At 34.5% G+C, this 25,260-nt stretch overlaps 1 protein-coding gene across 7 annotated transcripts in view; it reads left to right on the top strand.

Moving 5' to 3' along the window:
* The window catches only part of LOC149079909 (uncharacterized), a 161,959-nt gene that overhangs the window by 123,305 nt on the left and 13,394 nt on the right, over nucleotides 1-25,260 (top strand). For 6 of the 7 annotated variants that reach the window (XM_089238700.1, XM_089238697.1, XM_089238696.1 and 3 more), the window contains 2 exons: nucleotides 4,506-4,753; nucleotides 17,769-17,868. In XM_089238700.1, coding sequence (XP_089094826.1) covers nucleotides 4,506-4,753; nucleotides 17,769-17,868 — 348 coding nt within the window. Of the gene's footprint in view, nucleotides 1-4,505; nucleotides 4,754-17,768; nucleotides 17,965-25,260 lie in introns of all 7 variants that reach the window. The other variant, XR_016193512.1, reaches the window with a different exon arrangement.

Genomic DNA, 25,260 nt, shown 5'->3' with positions numbered 1-25,260 from the left:
ATTTGTCTATCCAATGCTTTAATGGAATAAGACATACAAGATCTTATGTTCAAGGGCATGAAAAATTGTCATTGAGATGCTGAACTTCTGAAAGCGACTCGTGATTCGTAATCTGTTAACATGCTATTAGGTTGAGAAATTGTTTAAGTAAATAAGGTATTTATATTTCTCTTGTTTTTTGCATTTTGCTTTTAAATTTAATAATTCCTTTAAATTCTGTGAGAAGATAATTTTTTTTCACAGAAACCCTTATTATATTCTGTACGCATTTTTTTGCTATATCAGGATGAATAAGATTTTGGTATTCAAGCAGCAGAAATTCTTGCTGCCTAGGTTTTTAGTATGCATGTTGCTTAAGTAGTGACAGATAAGATACTTCAGAAAAAAAATTGAATGGATTTTAATTTGTGAAAGAAATTTATTTAGAATTATTTGTTTCAACCATTTTTGGCACAAATTTTGGCATTTCACAGAAAAATTACTCCTTATATTGCAAATATAGTTTGTTTTCAGTTCTGCTCCATTTTCAAAATTTCTGCTCCAAAAATGAAATTTGCTGCTCCGAAATAGATGAGGGGCGCTTGCACCCCTGTACCTGATACAGCATGTCAGTAGCCTATTAATGTTCATAAAAGCTGTGGTAATTCGGTTCTTGAGCTCATTCATAGTGGCTGGCTATAGAGGCACGTACACAGCATCTTTAATAAAACCCCAAAGAGTAAAAAGTCACAAATAGTAAAAGATAAGATGGTACTGTGCTCCATATTTTCTTCGGTATGCTCGTTGCACTGAAACAAGTGATGAAGATGTCGCATATTCCAAAACAAAATTCACTTTTGGGATATTAAATGTGTGGGAATAAATATTCAACCTTTGTTCCGTCTTCATTACTATTAAACATTACAATTTATATTTTTCAAGTTATAGTTTTTTAAAACCTGATGATTATTTTTGAATCACCCTGTATATTTGAATATTCACTTGCCTGTATATTTGAGTATTCACTCGATGTTTCACCCACTGAAGTGAGAGATATACTATATAGCCATAAGTCAGTATTCACGTTGGAAATTAGGCATTTTTTCAAGTTAAAAATTAATGTTGAATTGTTTTAAAATTTTGGTGATGTACAGCAAATGCTTATACTTACATTTTACAGTGAAGATTTATTTTGTATTCAGGGAACCAACACAAAATTAAATAAGGAAAGAAAAGATGTTTTTGATCAACCCTGTATCGTAAGGAGATGCAAAGGATTTGTAACTTTCATGAAATATTTTACTAGACTTTTTGCAGTTTTTGTGTGCATTTTTGTAAAAATAGCACTGATATTCATTTTTCTTCCTAAAAACTCCTATGTTCATCACATGTATTTTGCTTATGTAAACATGCAGAATTTTCAACTAAAATATATGAAGCTTACAGAAATTTTGACAATATACGAGACATATAATGAAATTTAAAATAAAAAATCTAATATTTGATGAGATATGAGCATTTTAAGAAAATCATTTTTTTGTATGCCTGCCCAGGAAATATCTGTTTTATTTTTTTTTGTAATTAGTCAACTGTTATAGGGCAACTTGTATGGAAATTCCAGTACAATGTCATGAAAATTAAGAAAGATGTGGTGACCTGTAATTTAAGTTACTTGCTGAAAATAGCTGGATAATAAGGGATCTTCCAATTTATATTCATTCCAATTACTTCCTTGCCATTTGATTATTTTGAGAATAAGCCTCATTTGCATTATGCAAATGAGCAAAGACGTGTGTCTGATGCTATATAAGTGAAATGCTAGGCATAACACACATGGATGATGTCATAATGAACAAACTGAAGAAAGTACACGTATAAGTGTACAGGGTGCATAAGTAACAGGATGTATGTCATTTTACTGGTGAACCGTTGGTCCTAGAGGCATACTTCCAATTAGAAAAAGTGTCCAAATAATGTGTAGTATTCAGATGTGTCATATATGTTGCAAGGGGTTGTATTGTTATTAAAATATAAAAATTAACTTTTTATACAATCCTTGTGTGCCCCAAAATCCAATTAGAAAGTTGTTGCCCTGTTTCTTCTGATGCCAAAAAAAATTTGTTTCCAAGTGCAATATTCACAGAAATATTCAAATTCAAAAAATGGAGGAAAGTTGAGAAAAAACAGCATCAACCCATTTTCAGCCGCTCCATGACCAAATCGCACAATTTGTTTTGTATATGATGACTGGCCACTTACAACAACTACAACATATTTTCAAAGTTTCAAAAAATTTTAAATTAATTTAGTATGTTTTTCTTTGTAATTAATGTAAATTTCCAATTAATTAACATTCTAATTAACGTAAATTATCTTATTTTAATCAATAATTTTAATTTATGATTACAAATTTATGATAATAACTTATGATAATAACAAATTTATGATTTTTTAAAAAATTAATAAAAAATCAGATTTTATTGGAACAAATTTTAAAAAATACCATGACACTCATTAGACCTTTTAGTTCCCAAAAATGTTCATTTCATACAAAAATCTGAATGTAAAGTAAATATTTGAAAAAAAAATTAAACAAGGTGTTGCGCAAATGCAACGTCAGTCAAAAATGGGTTAAATGCAGGTAAAATGGTTTTCCTGGATTTAATGGGGGGTTTTTTTTTTTCAACTTTCCTCTGTTTTTGAATTTGAATATTGCACTTAGAAATGTGGAATTTTTTTAGTTGGCATCAGGAGAGACAGGGCAACAACTTTCTAATTAGGTTTCTGAGCACGGGTGTCCATCTGTAAAGTTAATTTTTTATTTTAATAACTGTACAACCCCTTGCAACATGAATGACATCTGAGTTCTACCCATTAGTTGGATACCTTTTCTAGTTGAAAGTATGCCTTGTTGTAAATCAACGGTTCACCAGTAAATTTAGTGTGTGCTGTTACCTATGCACTCTGTATATTTGCTGGAATTTATCATCTGTTTAACTTACATAAACTCATAAATATTAGCACTTGTGTGCCTTTGTGTCCTTTCAAACTTAAGTTCATTTGACCTGTTGTCTTTTGTCTCACCATGGTTATTTTCTTACACACAAGGGCTAATTAGACCTTGGCCTACCATGTTTTACACTCTGCCTTTTATACTCACCAAGAGGTTATTGCACTAAACACTTAGTGTGGGGACACCCTGCAATAGCAATCTTTTTTGTGGTCATGTTGCCGCCATTTCTGTTGTACCTCCACAGCAGGAAAATTTCTGCTGAAGAAGAACCAGGTATCAAACTTGAAACACCTCTGAACATCCTTTAGTGTACTATAGGTGAGTATCTTATCAACCTGGCTAACCGCGCCCAACTTGTTAAGTACTTTTCTGTATTGTGTTATTTTCTAAGGCTCGTGTTTATCTGTATTGTTTTTTTTGTGAGTAATTCATGAATTGACTTGTGATGTTTAAAGTTGAATGTAGAGTGAAACTTGAATAATTAAAATTTTATGAACTTCTGTTGTGTTTCCAATTTAATTTAGTGTGGAAACTACCTGTTTGATTAAGTTTTTTCCCTAATGTTTTGGACTGCTCAAAGTTTGAACGGGAGAAGTCATGATTTTACCAGATTCAACCAGACATATCAACTCACAGATCCTGTATTTAATAAATTAGATATTTTGAACTTTTTACTGTCCTCTTAACATATTAATCAATTTGTACTCCATTCTTAATTGCAGTTTTTTTATGTTATTGTGTACAACTTGAATGAAACCATTATATCCAGAAGTATTAAATTTGAATTTTTTATTCCAATTTTGCCCAATTTATGCCCAATTTTGAATTCCAATTTCAAATGCAAATACAAACACCACAACAGGCAAATACCCAATGGGGTTTCTGTAAAAAAATGCCTATTAAAACGCCAAAATTATTCAGCAACCCAATATAAAAGCATATATCATGAAGGGGAAAACTAATAATTAATACTATATGATACACTGCCAATGAAAAGATTATGGTTGTCTTATTTAAGTATGGACTGCTTGATTTATCCCACTAAGTATATCATACTTTTTTAAAAAAATTTCAAAGAACTTAAATTTGTGTGATAGCGATATATAATCAATACACGATTTATACTGCTTTTTACACTACTGCATGATTATACTGCTACAATACTGCTTTTTCTCCAGTCTTTCCCCACAAAAAAGATACAAATTGCGATGGTTCACAAATCAATACTCCAATTTTTCTAGATTGTGCCTGTATGAAATTGTTGGATAGATTTACATGGAAAATACTGTCCAGCGATTCTATGGTCCTACAATATGACATTGGTTCTGCAACTGATTAATGTTGAATTTTGAGGCACCACTGTATCATACCGTCAGATTAAATGTATAATGATTATACAAAAAAATAACAAGGATGGAAAGTACAGGAAAAGAGTATGAATGAATGAAAATTGTGTTTCTGCCCTTTCCAACATTATTTTATTGTTACTAAAACTATTGTCTTTCACACACAGGGTGCATATTTGTCTGCATGTGATTATAGTTACCAAACACCTCTTCATATTGCTGCTTCAAATGGTAATGTTAAGATGGTTGAATACCTCTTGGAACACGGTGCCAGTGTACACATGAGAGATCGTGATCATCGTACACCTCTCATGAATGCTGTAGATAATGACAAGCATGAGGTCATCAAGTTATTAGTGAAAGCAGGAAGTGATATGAATTTACCTCAAACTGCAATAGGAGAGATGTTATGCAGGTTTTTATTATATGTATTTAATTTTTTTAAATTTTATTGGAATGTTCAGGTATTGAACATTCCAATGAATGTATGGCGCTGCATAAAGTAACGATGTGTGAATCACTTGTGTGTACATCATAATTTTATTTTGTAAGCTAAGCTTTTTGTTCTTGGGTTGCAAAACTTTGATATATGGTCCAAGGATCCAGTAGCAAAATTAATTCTGTTTGAAATATGAGTATTGGAATTAAGTCTATAGACGGGTTTTCCTAGGAGTAGAATTTCTGCGCCATATGCAGCGTGAAAACGCTGATTGGTTAAAAACTTGAAATTCATGTTTTTTTGACCAATCAAAGTTTTTTACTCTGCACGCACTGTAGAAACCTGCTTCTAGGAAAACCTGGATTATTGTCCAAAGTTAGTCCAAAATATTTTGTGTTTTCAACTGGAGTTATTTTGTGACTCATGGTGTTTAGTGATGTGTTGATAGGCGATTTTCTTGTGGTTACCCATATAAATTCACACTTGTCTGGGTTGAGTTCGGCTCTGTCAATAAAATTCCATCTCTTAATTCCATATATATCCTGTTGTATTTCATTTAGGACAATAATAGGATCTTCATTTGATTTTAACAATATAACATCTGCATACAATGCCCAATAAACCACCTTGTATAACTGGATAATCATCCATGAAGACGTTGTGTATATATGGGCCAAGATTGGAGAGCCCTGATTTATTCCAGCTGTTATAGATCCATTTCTTCATTTTTTTATCTCCAATTGGAACTAGAATATTTCTATCCGTGAAGTATGACCTGAGAAATGTGATTATTGTAGGTGGATAACCCCTTGTTATCATTTTATGCAGAAGTCCCTCTCTCCATATACAATTGAATGCTTTACTATTAATCCAATAGTACCGCTACTGTGTATTCTTTTTTATTCTAGCCTTTTGAACATAGTCTATTACTCTTTGTAATTGATGGCATGTACCATGTTTAGACTTGAAACCAAATTGCTCAGTTCTTCCTAATTGCAGTCTATTTGATTTTGGCTATTGGCCTTTCAGTAAAACTTTTATAATGGCTTTTTATTCTATATTGTTGGAAAATATGTAATATGTTGGCTCCAGAAGCAAGTTGAAAGTGTGGACTATGGATATAATAACATTGGGAGTTAAGAGTTTAATTGATTTGGATGTCAAATTCATCATAACCTTGTGCTTTTCTTGATTTAATTTTAGCAATATTTTCCTCCACTTCTTGTATAGTAATGGAGAAAAAAGCTATTGTATCTATAGTGGAATATTTGCCGATAAAAAATTTTTGAACCTCCAAATGTGTTTTGGCTATAAAGTTTTGTGATACAGTTTTGTTTGGAGAAAATTGTTCTTCATACACATTAACAAATTCATCTGCTTTTCTTATGTCATTGAAAATTAAATTGTCTGATAAATTTCTGATGGGCGGCATTTTCTGTTTGTGTTTTAATTTGTGATAAATTTTATATAGACTACCATATCTTCCTGTCTTGCTTCCTCCAACCATTGCGAAAAACACTGATTTAGCATTTTGCTTATTTCCTTTTTGACCTCCCTTGCTTTTCGGTTTTATTGTTGTCTATAAAAGGGATCTCTTGTTCATTGCCAAATTTTTCCTAATCAGTTTTTCCTCTGTATCTCCTCTTTTAACCACATTGGAAGACCAAGTGGGTTAGGTTTTGCTATTTTTTCAGTTGTTGCTTCTTTCACTGCCTCTTGTACTGACTCTGTTATTGCTTTAACCAAATTTTCTGCTTCCTCTTCGGTGAAGGAACCAAGATGGGATATTCTTGTAACTTGTCTTGATATCTTTTCCAAGTAGTTTTTTTTTTTTTTTTTTTCGTTTTTATGGCCTTGTGTAAGATATCAAAGTCCAAAATTATCTCCATCGGAATATGATCTGAGTCTAATGCATTTAGTACCCTGGGTTCAACATATATATTTAACCTTTTGGAAAGCATGATGCCTAAAATGTCTGGTTCATATCTGGAGTTTCTGTGATAAAAAGTCATCTCTTCTAATGCATGCACCATAATTCCTTGTTCATCACACATTTTTTTTAATACTTTACCCTGTCTCTTACATCCAAAAGATAAATCTTTACAATTCATGTCTCCCATTACCATACATGTCTGGTTGCAATCAAAAATATTTTTCATGTGTTGCAAATCAATTGGATTTCCAGGAGGTTTATATATTGCTGCTATTATTTAATTTTGTTATTAATTTGAATGTCTGCAATGATAGTTTCAACATTGCTTGAAGGAGGTATATCTATTGATTTAAAATTTAAATTGCTTTTTATATATATGGCTACACCTCTATTTCTTCTATCTACTCTGTCTCTTCTGACACAACTGTAGTTTGGAATTTTTGCTTGCCATCCTGGTTTTAAATGTGTTTCACTGATACAGCATATATCCATTTTTCTATCTATTGACAGTTCTTTTAATTCAGCCATTTTATTTATGAGACCATCTGCATTCCAGTGGATGATCTCCAAAGGTCTGATTTCAGTGGATGATCTCCAAAGGTCTGATTTCAGTGTTCATTGAGTTAACTCTTGTGTGAATTTGTTAAATGCTTCTTTTAAAATTATTATTTGCTTCTTGGCTCTGTGCTGCTAAAAATATTCCATTACTATCTTGTAATTTTTTCTATTATTAATGTTAAGTTAAACAGAAGAATTGTTTCTTTTTTTCAGTTTTCTCTTCAGCCTCTTTCTACATTTTTTTGTTGATTGTTTTGCATTCTCTTAACTTCCCTCCTTTGTTCCCAAAAACTCACACCATTTCTAGATATAGCACCTTGTCTATCGTTTTGTGAAAAGTGCTAATCTTTCTGGCCTCACTCCTTTGTTCCCAAAAGTTCACACCACTATTAGGCTGGAGAGCCACTAATAGGTCGCCCCTATATTTTATGGGCAAGTGAAAATATCTTGGCAAAAGCCTATAAAATGTATTTCAAACCCCTGTTTAATGGTCACTCAGATATGGTCAAAAATTTTCATCATTCATTCGTTCTATTGGAATAAATCTCCTGTACGAACGAACATCAATACTTGCAATTTTGGTTTTGAAGTTTTGCCCCAGGATTGCTTTTTGAATGGTAGCGAACCAAGAAATAAGTATTCTACTTGCAATTTTGGTTTGAATTATTCTCACTAGATGGCAGCAAAAGTTTAAATAATTAATCAACTTTTTATATTTGGCTACTTTGGGGCCATTCAAGTATTATGTAAGCAGATTTTCAGCCATTTTTGACCCCCCTCCCCTTGTCAGCAAAACACTGACACCCCCCCCCCCCCCCTAGCAAAATTTCGTCAGCACCTTAGAATATTTCATATCTTCAAAAAGGGGTGGTTGATGATGTAAGCAACCTTCAAACACCCCCCCCCCCTTGTCATTAAAAGTCAGCAAATCCGAAACCGCGCCCCCCTGATGCTGAAACAATACTTGAATGACCCCTTTTGAATGAAATTTTGGCTTGAAGTTTTTTAATGTTTAGCTGATGTCCATTAAGAATTTGAAATCGTGCATTGCTGATTGTGCTCCTATATTTTACATTAATCCATGCTGTTTAATAACACCTAGTAATCGTCTGTTTCTATCACTAAGATTAAAAAAATGTCTAAAATGCAGCAAAAAACTTCAAATTGGAGTTTTCTATTGCAAATGAATTCAATGCATTGATTTAATACATTTTCCTGTAAACGCAGTGACGGAAAATCATTGGATTTAGTCTCACAGCTTAAAATACATTTTGAAGGTGTGGAAAGGCTCGGCAAACTGTGATTGATCAGTTTTCCAAAAGAAGCTAATTAAGTACAAAAAAAACATTGTACAATATTTCTTTTGTAATTTTAATTTTATATCTATGTAGTAATTTTGTATTTCATGACTTTAAATACATCTCATATTGTCATAATTTCATTCATATTCAAATAAAGAATTATTTCAGTTATTGTTAATACTATATAATGCAATTTAAACAAGAACCCCCTTCTGATACAGTAACCTTCTTTTACAGACAATTTTATCCCGTGAGTGTCTGCAACAGAGGGTTTTTACAGTATTAGGGTGAATTAAAAACACTTTTTTAAAAATTCATATTTCTCTGTGTCATTAAATGGTGTCAAACTGACTAGAACAAATTGTCTCCAAATTTGTGCCCAAAATATTGCTCAAGTGAATATTTATAAAGAGGGCCCCCCATCTTTTAACATGGTGAAAAACTGTGCTCTAGTAGAAATATCACTAAAAATATCATTTAACCATTGATTTATTTTAAATTTGTTGCACATATTTTTGATTGTTTATGTCAACCTATACTATTGCAAAAACTTTTACAAATACAAAGGCCATAACAGGCAAATAGCCCAATGAGTTGGATGAAAAAAGTGCCCATACAAAATATGGATTTAAAATACAACCAAAGTACAGCAACCCAATATAAAAGCATATATCACGAATGAAAAAAAATGATAATATATAGTTTACTTCCCATAACAAATATTATTGTTGTCTTATTTAAATATGGATAACTTCTTGATTTACCCCACTATATTTATCATAGTTTTTAAACATATAGATTGTGTTAGAGTCTTATATTATTATGTATATAACTGTTAGTGCTCAGATATGTCATTCATGTTCCAAGGGGTTGTAAATTTATTAAAATAATAATGGTAAATTTTATACTGACAGCCTGTGCTCAAGAACCCAATTACACAAAAATGTTGCCCTGTCCTCTGATGGGAAAAAACTCCATGTTTCTAAGTGCAATATTCGCTGAGATATGCAAATTCGAAAAACGAAGGAAAGTTGGGGGAAAAAACACTGTTAAATGTGGGGGGGATAAAATAGTTTACCCATATTTAACACTGTTTTCCCCTCACTTTCCCCCATTTTTCGAATTTTAATATCTCAGCGAATATTGCAGTTGGAAATACTGAATTTTTTTGCTTTGTTTGCATCAATAGAACAAAGCAACAATTTTCTAATTGGGGTAAAATTGGTTTTTAATTTTAACAATTTAATTTGGTTTAACAAATTGGGTTTCTAATTGCTTTTTCTAATAAAGGGGCAGCCGACCTCCACAACTGTTACTCCCAAAGTTGCAATATCACTTGGTAAGATACTATATGCTGGTGCCGATGGCTCCATGTGTAGGGACTGTGTACACAAACACGTGGTACTCATGCATAATCTAGAGGGGCAACATTAAAGTGGTCGTAATGTTATATAAGCCGCCACAGGCTTAACTTTTGGAAGCAAATGTATTATATAGTATCACTTGTAAGATCAATCAAAGAAAATATCACTATGTGATATTTGGTAAAATTGTATTTTTCACTTCTACGGCTGCCAAAAATCAGATTTATAACAGTCTCCTGGTGGTAACAAAGAACTACTAACTAAATTATACAGGGCATTTTTGCTCAAAGGGGATTAAACACTCTTTACTATAATAATTATACAGGTATTTTAGCTCAATGGGCCCTTTAAAATAATATCTCGGATCCCCATGTGTTAAGCAGCAAATGTTCATCACTCGCAACAAGATATGATAAATGAGAATAATATGATAGTTATGATTGTACAAAGTCACATTATTCTCCTTTTGAGTGATACCAAACATGTAGAGATCATGAAACCATATAATGGATTGAAAAATTAAGATATGCAAGTTGGCCGCTGCTACATTGAGAGGTCAATAACTTTACAATATATCTGAGTACTACATGTTATTTGGATACTTTTTCTAACTGGAAGTATGCCTCCAGGATCAACAGTTCACCAGTAAATTGGCAAGTGAATTGGCAAGATATTCGGATGCTTTATATTTGACAAATCAGCCATAAATATAGTAAGCTTGTTCTAACTGCACGTTCAGGGACGCCGGAAGTCAAAAATGATTGGTATTGCTTGCTGCGTCCACCTAACTTTCGGTTTCGAGATATGGTGTGACCATGTGTACCGCTTTCAACAAAAATATCTAGTTTTTGGGCTTTTTCGTCAAATTCAAATTCCACATTTTTTTCGCCATTTCTCGCTCATATATCTCTGAGGTTCCAAAGAAAATTTGAGTTCTCCATCTGAACAATTTATTCGTTGAATCCCCACCCTAAAGCAGGGCGCCTAGGTTGGGATCTTAGATGGGCCGCAGAGTAGACTTTTTACTATAGTGACAGAGCGGGGGTCATGTCTGTGTTTGGGGCTCCCTATAGTGAATTGATGCAGATTAGCAGCCTCTGAATCCCAACCAAGGCCGTATTCGTAACACCAGGGACGTTGGGAGCGTTTTGAACTTGTGGATTCTTGTCTTGTTCTTATAGAGGAAATTTTGATTTCTGAATAAGTTTGGGGGTGGAGGGTTGCTTGGACCTATGTCACAAACTAACGCGGGTAATCGAGCACCCACAGAACCCCCAAATCTGACGTATTGATCTTTTAATACAGCTTTGACCCCCCCCCCCCCCCAACCAATCAAGAGTGCCATGTCAACCAACACTGCCAGTAATATTCACGGTCTTCCGAATATGTCGCATCGTCACACTTTTCACAGGCCCTTTTGTAGTGAATTTAATAGCATGAAAAAAAAAAAACAATGATTAAAAAAAATGTCCTGGGGCCCCAGCACTAGAGATCGGCCAGGCACACCCTTGTGGGAGCCACTGCTGAATTAAAAAAAACACAAAACATTGCTTAAATTACAGAAGTTTGTTTTTCCAGAGTTATTCATACAAATAAAATTCTAAGAACTCATTTAGATAAAAGTGGACTTACCCCTTGAAGTGAAGCTGAATCTACATCAATGTGTCACTGCGAAATTCTTTGAGGCAAAAAATATTATGTAATTGTCCTTTTTTTGCTCAGAATAATGATGTTTCATCATTCTAATAATGTAAATTTGAGATCACTTTTAGGAGCGGCAAGTAGGAAACCGACACATTCCCTATATGCAATTGATCATCCAACAGAGATGATAAAAATTTGCCCCGCACACATGATATGGAAAGTTCTTGGACAAAAGTATATGGCTGGCTGTGCAGCAGTAGAAACAAGTTTTTTTCCTCGTGTAGCAAATATTGTATACAGTATATGTACTCAAAAAATTAGCAAGGGACTTGAACCACTGGCAATTCACTCATTGTATGCTTTTACCAGCGGCTCCCTTTTCAGAGTAGAGAAAAGGTGGACAGATCCAATTATTGTTAATTGAATGCACGTGTTCAGTATGTACAGTCTGCAAAAAAAAATTTTTCTTTTTTCGTATAGAAACATTTGGTTTCGGAAAAAAAGCCGGTAAGTTGCTAACAATATCCGTTGTAGTAATTTTGAGGCCATGGTGCCCTCGGGCATCGCATTGAGAACCACAGAGAATTTCAACAACAGGAAGCAAATCACAGGAGGAAGTGTTGAATACATGAAATGGCGGGAAGATGACAATGCATTCAGTCAGGGAGGTGTTCATTTTAAGCACAATCTGGTTTTGTAAACTCCAGGGATAAACGACGCAGACCCCAGACGTTCATGGCCCCCACAAGGGTGGGGCTGACAAGGCTCCAGCCCTGAGACGATTCCCTTCATTTTTTGTTTTTTCACTTTATAAATTCACCATAATTGGCCCGCAAAAGATCCCAGCCTAGGGGCCCTGCTCTAGGATGTGAGGGCCATGAGTGTTCAATATTTGCAGAAACAATTACAAATATATGCTTATAACAAATTTTTATTTCTGAATCTCGTGGTGATCTGCTCTTTGCATTAAACCGCTTTTCAGAGTCCGATGCCATTTCAAAATCAGTCAGACCTTGGTATAACGTCACACCCGAGTACCGAATAAATATGACTTCATTAACGGGGTGATTTAATAACGAGTAAACGTTTTGCCAGTTAAGCTAGCAGGATTTTAAGAAACTGACATTATAGGTGTGTTGACGGTAACAGTGGTCGAGGTTATACAGAGGTATCAATGATTTCCAGAGGGTGAGCCACGTGGCTCTCCCATGAAGGAAGGTCCCCCCAGTGCTCCTGGTGGGAGGAATTTTTTTTCTGATTTTTACCATATAAATTGACAACAGATGGGGAGAGAGGGGATTGGGAAATCCTGTCATGGTACCCACAAAACATCTCAATCCAGAAGCCTTGTTCGATGATGTGAGGGGGCCCATTGCTGAGAGATACTTTGCAGATAAATTATATTAAATGTACACTATACTGTACTGTATTTTTATAGGGCTGTGATTCCCAATCTGTTTGTTGCAGCACTTTCTGGGTGACGCGGACAGGGTTTTAACTAAGAGTGCAGATAAGTGCTGTGGAGGGGGGGGGGGGGAAAGTGAAACAAATGTAGTTTTACATCACCTCCAAAGTCGATAACTTTGAAAAATAGTTTTTGTTTCCCCTAAAATTTGCCGTGCTCTCAAGTTTTTGTGAAAACATCACAGCGTTTTACACGCTGCATGTTATTTTTCTGCAATGACTGATTCAAATAAAACTTAATTTCTTTCAAATTAATTCTCTGGGCCGACAGAGCCATTTGAGACACCCCCCCCCCCCAATAAATTTTGTGAGGAGGCTGAGCCCCTCCCCTCCCCAATAATTTCTGAGAATGCAATGCACCCTCTCTCCTGCGTACACGCTTGAGTCTCGAATATACAGGACGACCAGCAACTTTCAGCCCCCCCCCCCCCCCAATGTTTTCTTCATGTGGGTGCCTCTGCATGCCTCCCACCCTCAACATGGGTGGAGCTGACAGGGCTCCACCCAAGGGTCTGGAATGATTCTTGTCATTTTTCACACTGTAAATTTACTATGTTGAGGCCCGTGAAAAGTCTGGGTAGGGACCCGCCAAGATTCCAGCCTAGGCGCCCTACTACAGGATGTGAGGGCCATGCCACGGCGTATTGCGATTAAGCTCTTTACGGGAGCAATACATCCAAATTAATTTTATTTATCAATTAGTCAATTAAATTATTTTTGCGGTGAATAAATACTCAAAAGCACATTTTTTTGGTGGTACTAACAACGCCGATTCAGAAAAGTTGCCAACAGCAACAGAAATTTCAGGGCATGTGATGATAATGTTGCCTCTCGATATAACGATAATCCTTCTACAACAATATTTTTTCTTGGTCCACAAACGTTATATCGAGGTTTCACTGCATTTCATTTAGCTATTGTTTATTTGTCTCAGTGTTATTAGTCATTTAGTATTTTGTTAAAATTGTTTTGTCCCGGGTTCCCAAACTCGATAAGTAAAATATGGCTCTTGGAGTGTACTTGTTTTGGTTTCAATCATTTTTTATTGGCCTATTTTTTAACCTTTCTTTTCCTCTTGCATCGTCTGGGAGCCTCCTTCCCCAAGGGTCACGTTCAAACAAAAGAAGAAGAGATACTTCTGAGTTTTCCGACAGCGGGAACAAGAAAGGACCAAAGCACCTCAACCCCATATCGTCTCCAGATGCCACCCAGAGATGCATGCCTTTGGAGCAGTTATGATTGGCATCGAGGGAGAATGATAATTGGAGATCGAGTGTCGTCGTTGACCGTGAAAAAAATACTACAAATTATTACAAAAAAAAAAGCCAAGGACAAGTCGGTTGCGATTTAAAAAAGTATTAAAATAAAATTTCGAGCAGAGTTTTTACTAAACTTTTTTTGGGACAATTTTTTTAATCATAAAAATTGTTTTTCCGAGCCAAATATGGGAAACGTATCCACTTGAATTTTTTTTTTGGGGGGGGGGGAGTTGAGCCAGTCCTTCAAAATTATTGGAGGGACGTGGGCCGGATACAAGTTTACGCCTTTGGGAGAGGGGGAGTGGATGGTGGCTTTTACTGTTGGCAGTACGGAAAAGTAATTAAAAAACATGCAAATTAAAATAAATAGTGATTTAAATTACTTTTTTTTAATTACTTAAAAAATTTCCTTCACTTTTTCCATTGGGGCCATTCAAGTATTACGTAAGCAGATTTTTAGCCATTTTTGACCCCCCCCCCCTTTGTCAGCAAAACACTGACCGAAACCCCCCCAACGTGTCAGCAACTTAGAATATTTCATATCTTCAAAAAGGGTGATTGATGACGTGAGCAACCTTCAAACCCCCTCCCCCCCCTTGTCAGCAAATCCAAAACCTTGATGCTGACATAATACTTGAATGACTCCATTGTACAATATGATGTATATTTGATTTGTGTATGCGCAGAAAAGAGATGCACGAGGCATTTTTGTCTCAATTTTCATGGTGCATGCAATCAGTGTTTGATCTCATTTATCGAATCATCTTTTCTTTCATGCACAAGAATCATCGTTGAGATTTGTCTTCTGTAAATATAGAATGCTAAAATGATTATTCACATGTGTTTCGGAAGTAGTGGCGAAGAGGTTTCCTGTTGTTTTAGACGATAACTTCATGGTGATAATTAAAACGTTGTGTATCTTTTCTTCTTATTTTAAGTCATTTATGAATTTTTCTTTCCCAAATTCTCCCTCACACTGTCAGAAGTCATGAAAAATGGAAGAACAAATGTCGAACCATTTCTCCTTCCTCTTTGAATCTCAATATACAGCATCTCATTTTACTAGGATGTTTTGTTTCTCTTAATACATGTTTCTGTGTGTTTTTTTATTTATATTTATGTTGAGCTTTGAATTTTAATTTTGGTAATAGCGAATTTGTGGAATAAACGATTCTATAGTCTGATTTTATTTTTTTTTGCGGTATAAACTTCAGGTAACAAAGCTGTCATTATTGCATTTATTATTTTTTATTCTATTTTACAAGTTTTATTTTCTCAGCGACTTTTTTTGCACTTTTTAAGTACATCTATGAGACTATTCTTGATGTTTTTTAACCCTTTTACATGGCATAATAACAATAAGCTGCCTTATGATTTTCAGCAGTAAATGAGTATAAAGTAATGAAAAAGCAATGGATATATAGAGCAGCTTTTTCAAATTATGCATCGCTGTTTCTAGAAGCATCACCAACCTTTATGTGGGGTGTCGCTGCAAGCTTGCGATATTGATTTGTGCACCTATTTATGCTTTGAAGAAGTTCTTTTATACAGGAAAATAGCTATTAATCTATCCTGAAGAGTTGCTGACGAATCATGAATTAGACAAGGGAGCCGTGGTTGACAAAAGTTTGTGAACCATTGGTATAGGAAAAAGTGTTCCACTGAGAGAGGGATTAACTTCACAAAATATTTGGGCTTGCCAATGCTAAAATAAGGAGAGATATCTTGTCAATGCCACTCAAAGGGTTGAGATTCGTCTGAAATCAGCGATGAAATTTAATGTCTCAAATCTATTGCTGTGACTAATGTTGTGGTATTCAGATTCTATGATGCTCATTTTATTCTCGTGCTTAATGGATATACAGGGTGTAAGGGAAAGTCCCTTGGACCTGAAATGACTTGCAAAAAAAAAAAAAAAACTACAGCTATGCAACTCCTCACACGGAAAGAGTCCCCAGGATATGTCTTCAAAAATTTTCATTTTAAAAAAAAAAGCGCTTTAGTGCAATATTTGAGCTATGTTCAAATGGTGATTGGTATTGATTTAGCAACACGAGCAGATATATTCCGGCGTCCCTGTGCACGTTAGAAAAAGGGAACCAAAAAAAAAAACCAAATAAAAGAGTAAGACAGTATTACGGATTTATCATATTTACCAATACAAGATAAGATGGGAATTATACGTGATCACCAGTAAATGTGATAAATTCACAAAATTTATGAAACTTACCAAAATGATCAGTGATTATACATAATCACGACCATCATTAATATTAAAATTTCGCATAAAAGGTATTTTCTTTTGATAATTAAATTTTTAGTTAGCAAAGAACCCCCCCCCCCCCCACCACCATGTATGCCTCTGCATACATATAGGCCTATCTACTGTGATGTATATGTTTTTAGAAGTTAATTTTGGAGGCTTGCAGCCCTTATACCAGTGATTCTGAAGATTCTGTCACCCGTAGCTCCCTTGCTCAATTCATGGCTCATTTGCAATTCCCTAAAATAGTTCAATACATATTTTCACTCATAAAAGTTTAAACAGAGACATGAATCAATATCTCCAGCTTGATGAGACGTCCACTTTGAGAAACACTGCTTTACACTGATGCTGTACCTATGTTAATTTTTGTAACAAAAAAAAACAATTTTCTTATGAATATTTGTTTTTGAATTACAAGTAAACAGTGGGTACATGGAAATTAAATTTCATCCTGGAAAAGATGCAGTAGATATGTAGATATTTCAATTTTTTTTAAATTTTGATGGTTTTTTTTTACTGTGGCACTTACCTCCATGCAACAGATAGGCCAAGAAATTATGGTATATATAGTGTCCTGCAACCGCGGAGAGTAACACATCATTTATAGCTTTGCTCACAAATTATAACTGCAGATCTATATTTTCCAGTTCATCACTATTATCCATAAATTATTCATATCAGTGTAAATCATCACTCATAGAATAGCAGCTTAAAGTTGAATATCACTTCAAACAGCTGTTCAACTCTTTTATGTACAGGCTTTTGGCACTGAACAAAGTATAGAATGTATAGGTGAAGTACCAGTGAAAAATCTCAAACTATTATCACAGTTGACATATAGGAAATAAAGGGGGAAAGATAAGTGGAACAGGATTTCCATTCTTTATCCCTATCCTAGCCATGCATTTCCAATACATCCCTATAATATTTTTTTATTCATCAAAATGAGTGAAGGAAAGAAAAAAAAATCCTGAGATAGAGGAGGAAAAAAATCAATTCCTGTTTAGAGGGTTACTGATGAAGAGTCTTGGAGGAAGGGAGAAAGCTTCAATTCATTTCTTTGATCTATACTGGTCCGAGATATCTCGCTCCTGTATGTCAAGAGAGAGAGAGAGAGGGGTTAAATTCACTTATATTCATACATTCAAAGCATGCTACATGTTAAAGTATTCAGTGTTTTATAACATAATTTATATTTTCAGTGCATCAAGGCAAAATAACATCAAACGTCTAGAATCCCTTCGTCTGGCAGGTGCTGATTTGAATGAAGCTGATACCACTCAGCGAACAGCTTTACATTATGTGAGCTTCTGATGACACTTTCTCTAATACAGTGGAACTTTGATAACTGGACACTCCAAAACTATCAATGAACATATAGACTTAAACGGACGCCAAGTTAGCGAGGTTTCATTTGATCTTAAACTCCCATATATACATAAGTACATTTACTTATATATATATATATATATGTGTATATAGCTAAGCAATTCTATCATCTATAAATTAAAAAAATAATTATCTGCAATTTTCTACGAAGAGTTCCCATATAATCTTGAATTATGGTGAAAAAAAGCATAAGTGTATCAAAATATGTTATTTGCAGATGAGCAGTGCGATTTAGGGTGGAACGAAAAAAAAAAAAAATTTGAAATTGCCATTGTAATAGAATTTAAAATATGCCTTTATGTGAAGAAATGCCATTCCTGATATTTTCCCCAAAATTCAAACTTCTTGAGGTTCCTCATCGCCCCTGAAGTTTTACGCATGTACAGAATTCTGTAACATGACACCGCGGAGGAGGCTTTCCTATTTCCCCTCAATACGTGATTCATTCAGTGACATCAATGTTTTTCCCTTGTTTTCGTATTCATTTGCAATCTTACCCCTTAACTGAGAGGGTGAATGGCAGTCAAAATGATGAACAGAAGCTTTTATTGTTGTGATATTTTAGGAAATCCCGAAGAGTGGGATTCTCGGGTCTCACCTACCTATGGCGATGTTAAGCTTTGTTATTTGTTGACTCAACGTAATATGAAGGCACAACAATCAAAAAAAGATTCAGCTATTGCAGACATTGAAATTATCGTGCCAAAAATAGAAAATATTTGAAAAACTGCTTCAATTCCTACGGTTTCTCACCAATGGATATGCAAAATTTTCAAAGACTTTTACTGTAAATACAAGAATCTTCAGAAAAACATGAAAGCAAGGAAAGATTCTCAAACTTTCAAGTTGTACTTGAAATCTTTTCAGTGCGAAGCACAGAAATTGTTTGACATTGTAGCATGCAAATGTGATTTTAAAAACTTTAAGTGTAACAAGTTGAGAGAGGTCACAAATTTAGAGCGAGATTTCTTGCAAGATCAAAGAAGTACACGCAAGATGACCATTGGTAGAGTAGATGTCCTAACAACGAAGAAATTGAAAAAGCAATGAACAAAGGAAAATGAAAATGGTATCCCGTTTGGAGTCATCTCAAGAAGAAACAGGGGAAACTAGTTTATCAACCACTGACAACTCGTCTATATCCAACGATTCTGAGGAAAGTGATCTACATGAGCCAAAACACAGTTTGCCTTGAAGTTAGCATTTCCATCTACCAGTACTGCAGCTGGTCCATCAATCGGTGCCGAAACAAGTACTTCATTTGCTTTTGAAGTTATGCCATGATCCGGTCAGATGAGAACTGAATTACCAAATGCTGCTCTTGCTTGTGATAGAACTGGTGTGTCTGATCGATTAGCTGCAATTATTGTGAATGCTGTGCTGGAAGATGTTGGGTTATTGACAAAAGAGAAGCCAAATATGACAATAGAGCGGATGAAAATAAGGCGTGAAAGAGTATCACAGAGAGTTCTTTTGCAAGATAGAATTCCGAGAACAAAATGTGCGAGGAATATATTTTGATGGTCGAAAAGACAAAACCTTAGCTAATGTCAAAGAAGGTGATTCTTTCCATAGAAGAACACATAACTATATTGCAGGAACCCGGGTCAATTTATCTTGGTCACACAACTCCAAGAAACAGTAGAGCAAGGGATATAAAGTCATCAATCCTAGACTTTTTGAAGCAAGATTTTGATACGAACGAATTGATGGCGATCGGATGCGATGGGACTGTTACCAATACTGGTTATAAAAATGGTGTTATCAGATTAATAGAGAAAGAAATAGGCCATCCCTTGCAATGGCTTATTTGACTTTTTCACTTTAATGAGTTACCTCTAAGGCATCTTGTGAAGCATCTAGATGAGTGATACCCAACGTGGGCGTTAACGCCCCCTGGGGGGCGGTAGAAGCTACGGGTATAACATGGGATCCTATGGATTAGATTGTGTTGGGGGGGCGATGGGAGAAAAAACTTCTACGCCCACCCAGATAATTTATTACTCTCATTATTTTCAGATGAAAATCTCATTTACAAAAAACTGGGAATCAAGAGAGTTCTGAAAATTAGAAATGAAGAATTATCAGAAGCAGAAATCCGTACATTCCATGTTCCATTCAAGCCAGAATAAAATCAAGGAGTACTCTTCCATCGTTTGAAAAAAAAAGTGGACTAGTTTGCAAAACAGTGAAATGTAATAACAGTGTGATAACAGAGGAAGCAATAGAGGCATTCTCCTGACACCTATATCATCAAACTATGTTTTTTTTATTAAATTTGGAACAGAGTTATAGTTTTGTCTCCCCCCCTCCAAAAAGGGGGTTTATTTTCATCTCCCTCTATCTATCACTATATTCGGAGTGCTTGAAAAATTATCCTTTCAAATGCCATGACAGCTGCAGATTTGCTTGTCAGTTATTACTTATGTATGGAACTCTTAACTTGTGAGTATTTCTCTTGGTTTTTATATATATTCAGTTTTGCCTCATGTGTACTGAATAATTTTTTAATAATACTTTTTAAAAATCAACTTTGTTTATGTTTGAAAAGATTTTTTATAATGTGTACTTAAAAAAAGTTTTTTTGCTCAACCTTTAGGGTCTGTGAGGAACCTCAAGATATTAAAATATTTTCCCAGATTTTGGTATAACTTCTTAAAACCTTGAAAGGCATCTTTTGGATACTAAGGCAACATCAATTTCCAAAAAAAGTGAAAAAACATTCTTTTTCATTCCACCCTAGTGCGATTGCAGATAGTTAGGAAAACTTCTATTTTTTTTTTTAATTTCAGAATTGAAACAAAATCTTTATTTTTTAACTTATTGAGCCATCTCCCACTCAAAAATTTTAGATATACAGTTCATGCTTCTCTGTGACTTTGGTAGTTCACAGGTTGAGTTTCCAGGCTCCAAAAAGTGAAAAATGACTCTACCCCCAACATATGAGGAAGTATTTTATCAACAAATGACAAAAAAAGGCAAAGAATTGTTGAAAATATATGTGAGAAATGTCATGAGAATTTACTAAATGGCCAATACACTGGAAATTTTGAAAAATTAGTTGTGATAACATAATGCAAATTGTAGTTGATCTAAGCGGGGTTTAGCTATCTTGTGTCGAGTTAAAGAGGCTTCTCATCATTAAATTTAGTATTATGCCAACCATGAGAATAATAAATGTTGGGTTATCTGGGTAGTCAAGTTATCTGCATGTCGAGTTATTGAGGTTCTACTGTACTTATGCATACAATGTGCACATTACTATATTTAATTTTTCCGAAAAATTGAAAAAATGAGCTTATTTTCAAAAGGGAACATTTCCGCGTTCACTAAATTTACTGTAGAAGATGAAAACGCACAGAGGGATGGACTGCTTTAAAAATTGGAAATAGCACAGCAGGTAGCATATAGAAGAATAATATTCAAATACTTTGTTGAAAATTGAATGAAATAATGAATATTGAAAAGTTTATTCACTTTTTGATATTCGTTATTTCGTTTAATTTTCACATTGTAAAAAATTCCATTTTCAAAAATCCCTTTTGAAAATAAGTACTTCAAATGGTCTTGTGATAAATACAAAAAAAAATACATATTAGTTGTTTCTTTATTTACTAAAGTAGTTTTTTATTTTGTTTAAACATGAAAATAAAGTCCAAGGGAGAAAATTAATTGATATGATTGAAAGTAATATGCGTCTAAAAATGAAGTTTATCTAGAGAAAAAAATAATCATTAAATCATGTGCTGGCTTTCTTAAAATTAAATTAGGTTATTTTTTATAAACATGGAAAGATTTTTAAAAAAGATATCAGAGTGATTGAAAAAGTTACTTATTGAGTACTTTAAACGTAAGTGATGCAAATTTGCTATAAGAATTTTTGATTATATATGAAGTTGAGAATTATTTTCTGGAGAGAAGATGGGGTTGTTACTTGTATCTACTCAAACTTGGTACATGTATGTTACCTCCTTTTGCATCAGTTGGCTAAGTGGCTTCCTTGAAGAAAGGTCACAGTCACTGTGTTTTTTTTTCCATTAGCCTCTGCTGATTCTTCAATAGCATACTAAAAACATGCTAATATTATGTTCTGGTTCTTTTCGAGAAAAGAACAGCAGAAACTGAGTTGCTTTTAAAAAAGGAGCTTCGAAACAGGCAAAGTTTAAAAATGGTTTCTTGGTTCAAACCTGGTGATATGTTACTTGAAGAACAAACTGGGATCTAGATTACCTTTATTAAGCAAAACTGAATTTTTTTCCTTCTAATTTGCAATTTGATTATTTTTGAACATTATATATTATATATAAAATTATATATTATTTATATATTGAACATTTTCAAACAATCGTCCAGTTGGAAGCATTGACTGAAGTTTCTGTAGTTAATATCAATGAATTTTGGTAGAAAACCACTTCACATAAAATAATTTGCTGCAAAATTATTTTCTCATTTGATCTCAACCTATTGGATATGTGCTATAAATTAGAACCTGATCTTGACTTTTTGCTCAAAATCATGACTGGATTTTAGCAATCATTTACTCATATCATAGCATTAGGGGTACAATTTAAACAGTTTTTATTGTTTTATCCAAAAGGCTAATCAAACTTACTGCAAGCATGTCAGTGGTCGGCTGAAGTTGGTTTTCTGTGGTTCCCAACTTCAAGGCGCGAATGTGAGCTGATCTCCCCGTTAAAAAGTCTCGCCACAGAGAGCAACAGGCCTACAACGTTACAAATATTCAATCATTACACTTCACTCACAATTTGAAGTATAGATGGCAGCACTGAAATATCGTACACAACACTAGCTACACACTCAGACTGTTAGGTGCACTCACTTTGTTCCAGACTCTGCCACGAAGCTGGGCTGGAAGAGATCTCGGCAACGGGATAAGTCCGGTGGCAGAGACCCTGGCGTTCTTCATTATCATCATGCAAGCATGTCAATCCTTCAAGTTTGCTATTGAAAAATCACCTTTAATTCATTCTGGCTAATTGATGTGAAAAGAGTTCACATACACACATCAAGCAGGAGGACAGATGCAAGTAATATATTCTTTTCTCACAACCCTTAAATGTGTAGATTTACATATCATCACCATTCATGCAAAATTTCATTTGTGAAAATTCTCAATTTTTTTAATGTCACTAACAGCTTCTTCACATCTGTTTCTGTGTAAATTTTGTATTGGTCAGGAACATGTGACAGGTTGAACTTCTTTAACACTTTCTTACAGCCGTATTCACTGAAATAGTTTAACTGCAATCTAAGGTTGAAGGATTAGAGATCGAAATGGATTGGTTAAATTTGGGATTTTAACACTAGAACCTCGAAGTGGGTCAATTTGACCCAAATCAAAATTTGTTTTCATTTATCTTGAAAACTTAAGTGTAGATGATAAAAAATTTCATGACTTTTCATGATATCATGAATATTAATTCACAAAAATTTTATGCTCTTCACATTTTGTGTTTAAGCACTATAAGTTTAAGAGCTATAAGCACTTATATCTAGAACTTTAAGACCAAACATGACTCAGGCTCTGTCCCTTAGGGGATATAATCCAGTTACCCCGAGAGGTTGGGCCATGCTGGAGAGAACCAATTGCGCCAGGTCACAAGGCTCAATAAACAAGCCCGGCGCCCCGGCCCTCAGTTATACCTAGAACTGGTTTGGGTCATTTTGACTCGAAATATTTTCTATAGGAAAAAGGGGGGGTGTATGCGTTTCTTGGAAGTACCCTTTCTAAAAAATATTTCTAAATGAAGATAGTGAGGAATAAAGGTCTTTCAAGGTCAAGGCCAATTTATTGTCTGAGGAGATCTTTTTTTCAATGAAGGAAACGGCCAGCTAAATATTTTTTCCTTTGTAAATTTGAATACCTGGTATTCTGTTGGGATTATGACTGAGGTTTTGAAAAATTAAAAGCTTAACTCTAAAAAAAACATGTAGCTGAAATTTCTATTGGCAAAGTATGAACACAAAAAAAAAAAAAAATTCTGGCTTGCGCCGTATACGTTTTGAATGGATTTCCAATCCTTGGGAAGGATCAGCGTACAACGAATCTCTCTCTTCCAAAGCACATAATGATGCAACTGATCAAGAAATTAGAGAACAAGGGCAGAAATGCCTGAACCAAAACCACCTTTCACTACACTGAAGCTGGCTCAAATGCTAAAAGCCAAAAAATACGAGCTTAGTAGGGAGGGTGAGACAAAATCGAAGAGCAATGTTATCTAATGCAATGAACATAGTGAAACTACAGCTGCATGAAACATTGCTACTGGAATACAATGATTTTATAATGAAAATTTATCAAGGAGATATTTGTCAAAAAGATAAAACATTTTTATTACTCAGCACACTTCATCTGACAGTTGATATTGGCAGTAGAAGCCCCAAAAAGCTTCCAGAAAATATTTCAGACAACTAATATTCAACACAGTTTGCCGTAGTTGTAGCGGATCAAATGGCCAGAAAATACTCTGTGAAGGTTGCATCACGGCACTGCACTGTCCACATTTTCTACAGCATCCTAGACCTCACTATAAAAAAATTTCTGTATTTTGTATAAAGCAGTACAGAAGACCAGAACTATTTTTTGAACACAGTTTCTCTAAAATGTTATTGAAGAGCTATGTTCACCAAACATGTTGCCCTTGTGCAAGAGGAAACATTCGTGGGATCTTCAACATGTAACTGTTCGTGAGGCATCAAAAAATAAACAAGTCTAATGCTGGGTAACATCAAACTGGTGGAAACAAAACTGTTAATTTTTGCATGGGCTGTGCAACTTCAAGATGCCGTGAATATGCAAGATAATATAATTGCAAGATGCAAGAATATGAAATGAAAAAAAAATTGCTGAATTGCTCATCATAAATTCCACTTATTAGTAAGAAATCAATACTTATTTTACAGAATCATACTATAGACCAGCGGTTCTTAACCGGTGCTCCACAGAGCCCTTGGAGCTCCGTGCGAACTCCCAGGTGCTCCATGGCCACTTCAGGAAAGTAATAAAAAGACAGTAAATTTGAACAAAATAATTATAAATATATTTGAGTAATTAAAATAAATCTAACTTTGATCAATAAATAAAAAATAGACCTACGGGACTCCGATATGGAAATTATATACCAAAAAGGGCTCAGCGAGTCAAAAAAGGTTGAGAACCGCTGCTATAAACTTTCTCATACTTAATTTGACGTGCTTATTTTATATCTTTCTCATATTGTGGGATTACTGAAAAAGTTTTTGTAATGAATAGTGTAAATAATGTATACTAAATCTTATTTTTAA

The sequence above is a fragment of the Pholcus phalangioides genome, unplaced genomic scaffold, assembly GCF_987345545.1.
Source record: "Pholcus phalangioides strain wild (caught in Gottingen) unplaced genomic scaffold, Ppha-v1.0 ptg000011l_1, whole genome shotgun sequence".
Lineage (NCBI taxonomy): Eukaryota > Metazoa > Arthropoda > Arachnida > Araneae > Pholcidae > Pholcus > Pholcus phalangioides.
The sequence above is the reverse complement of the archived record's forward strand: the minus strand, read 5'-3'. Positions and strand labels throughout refer to the sequence as shown.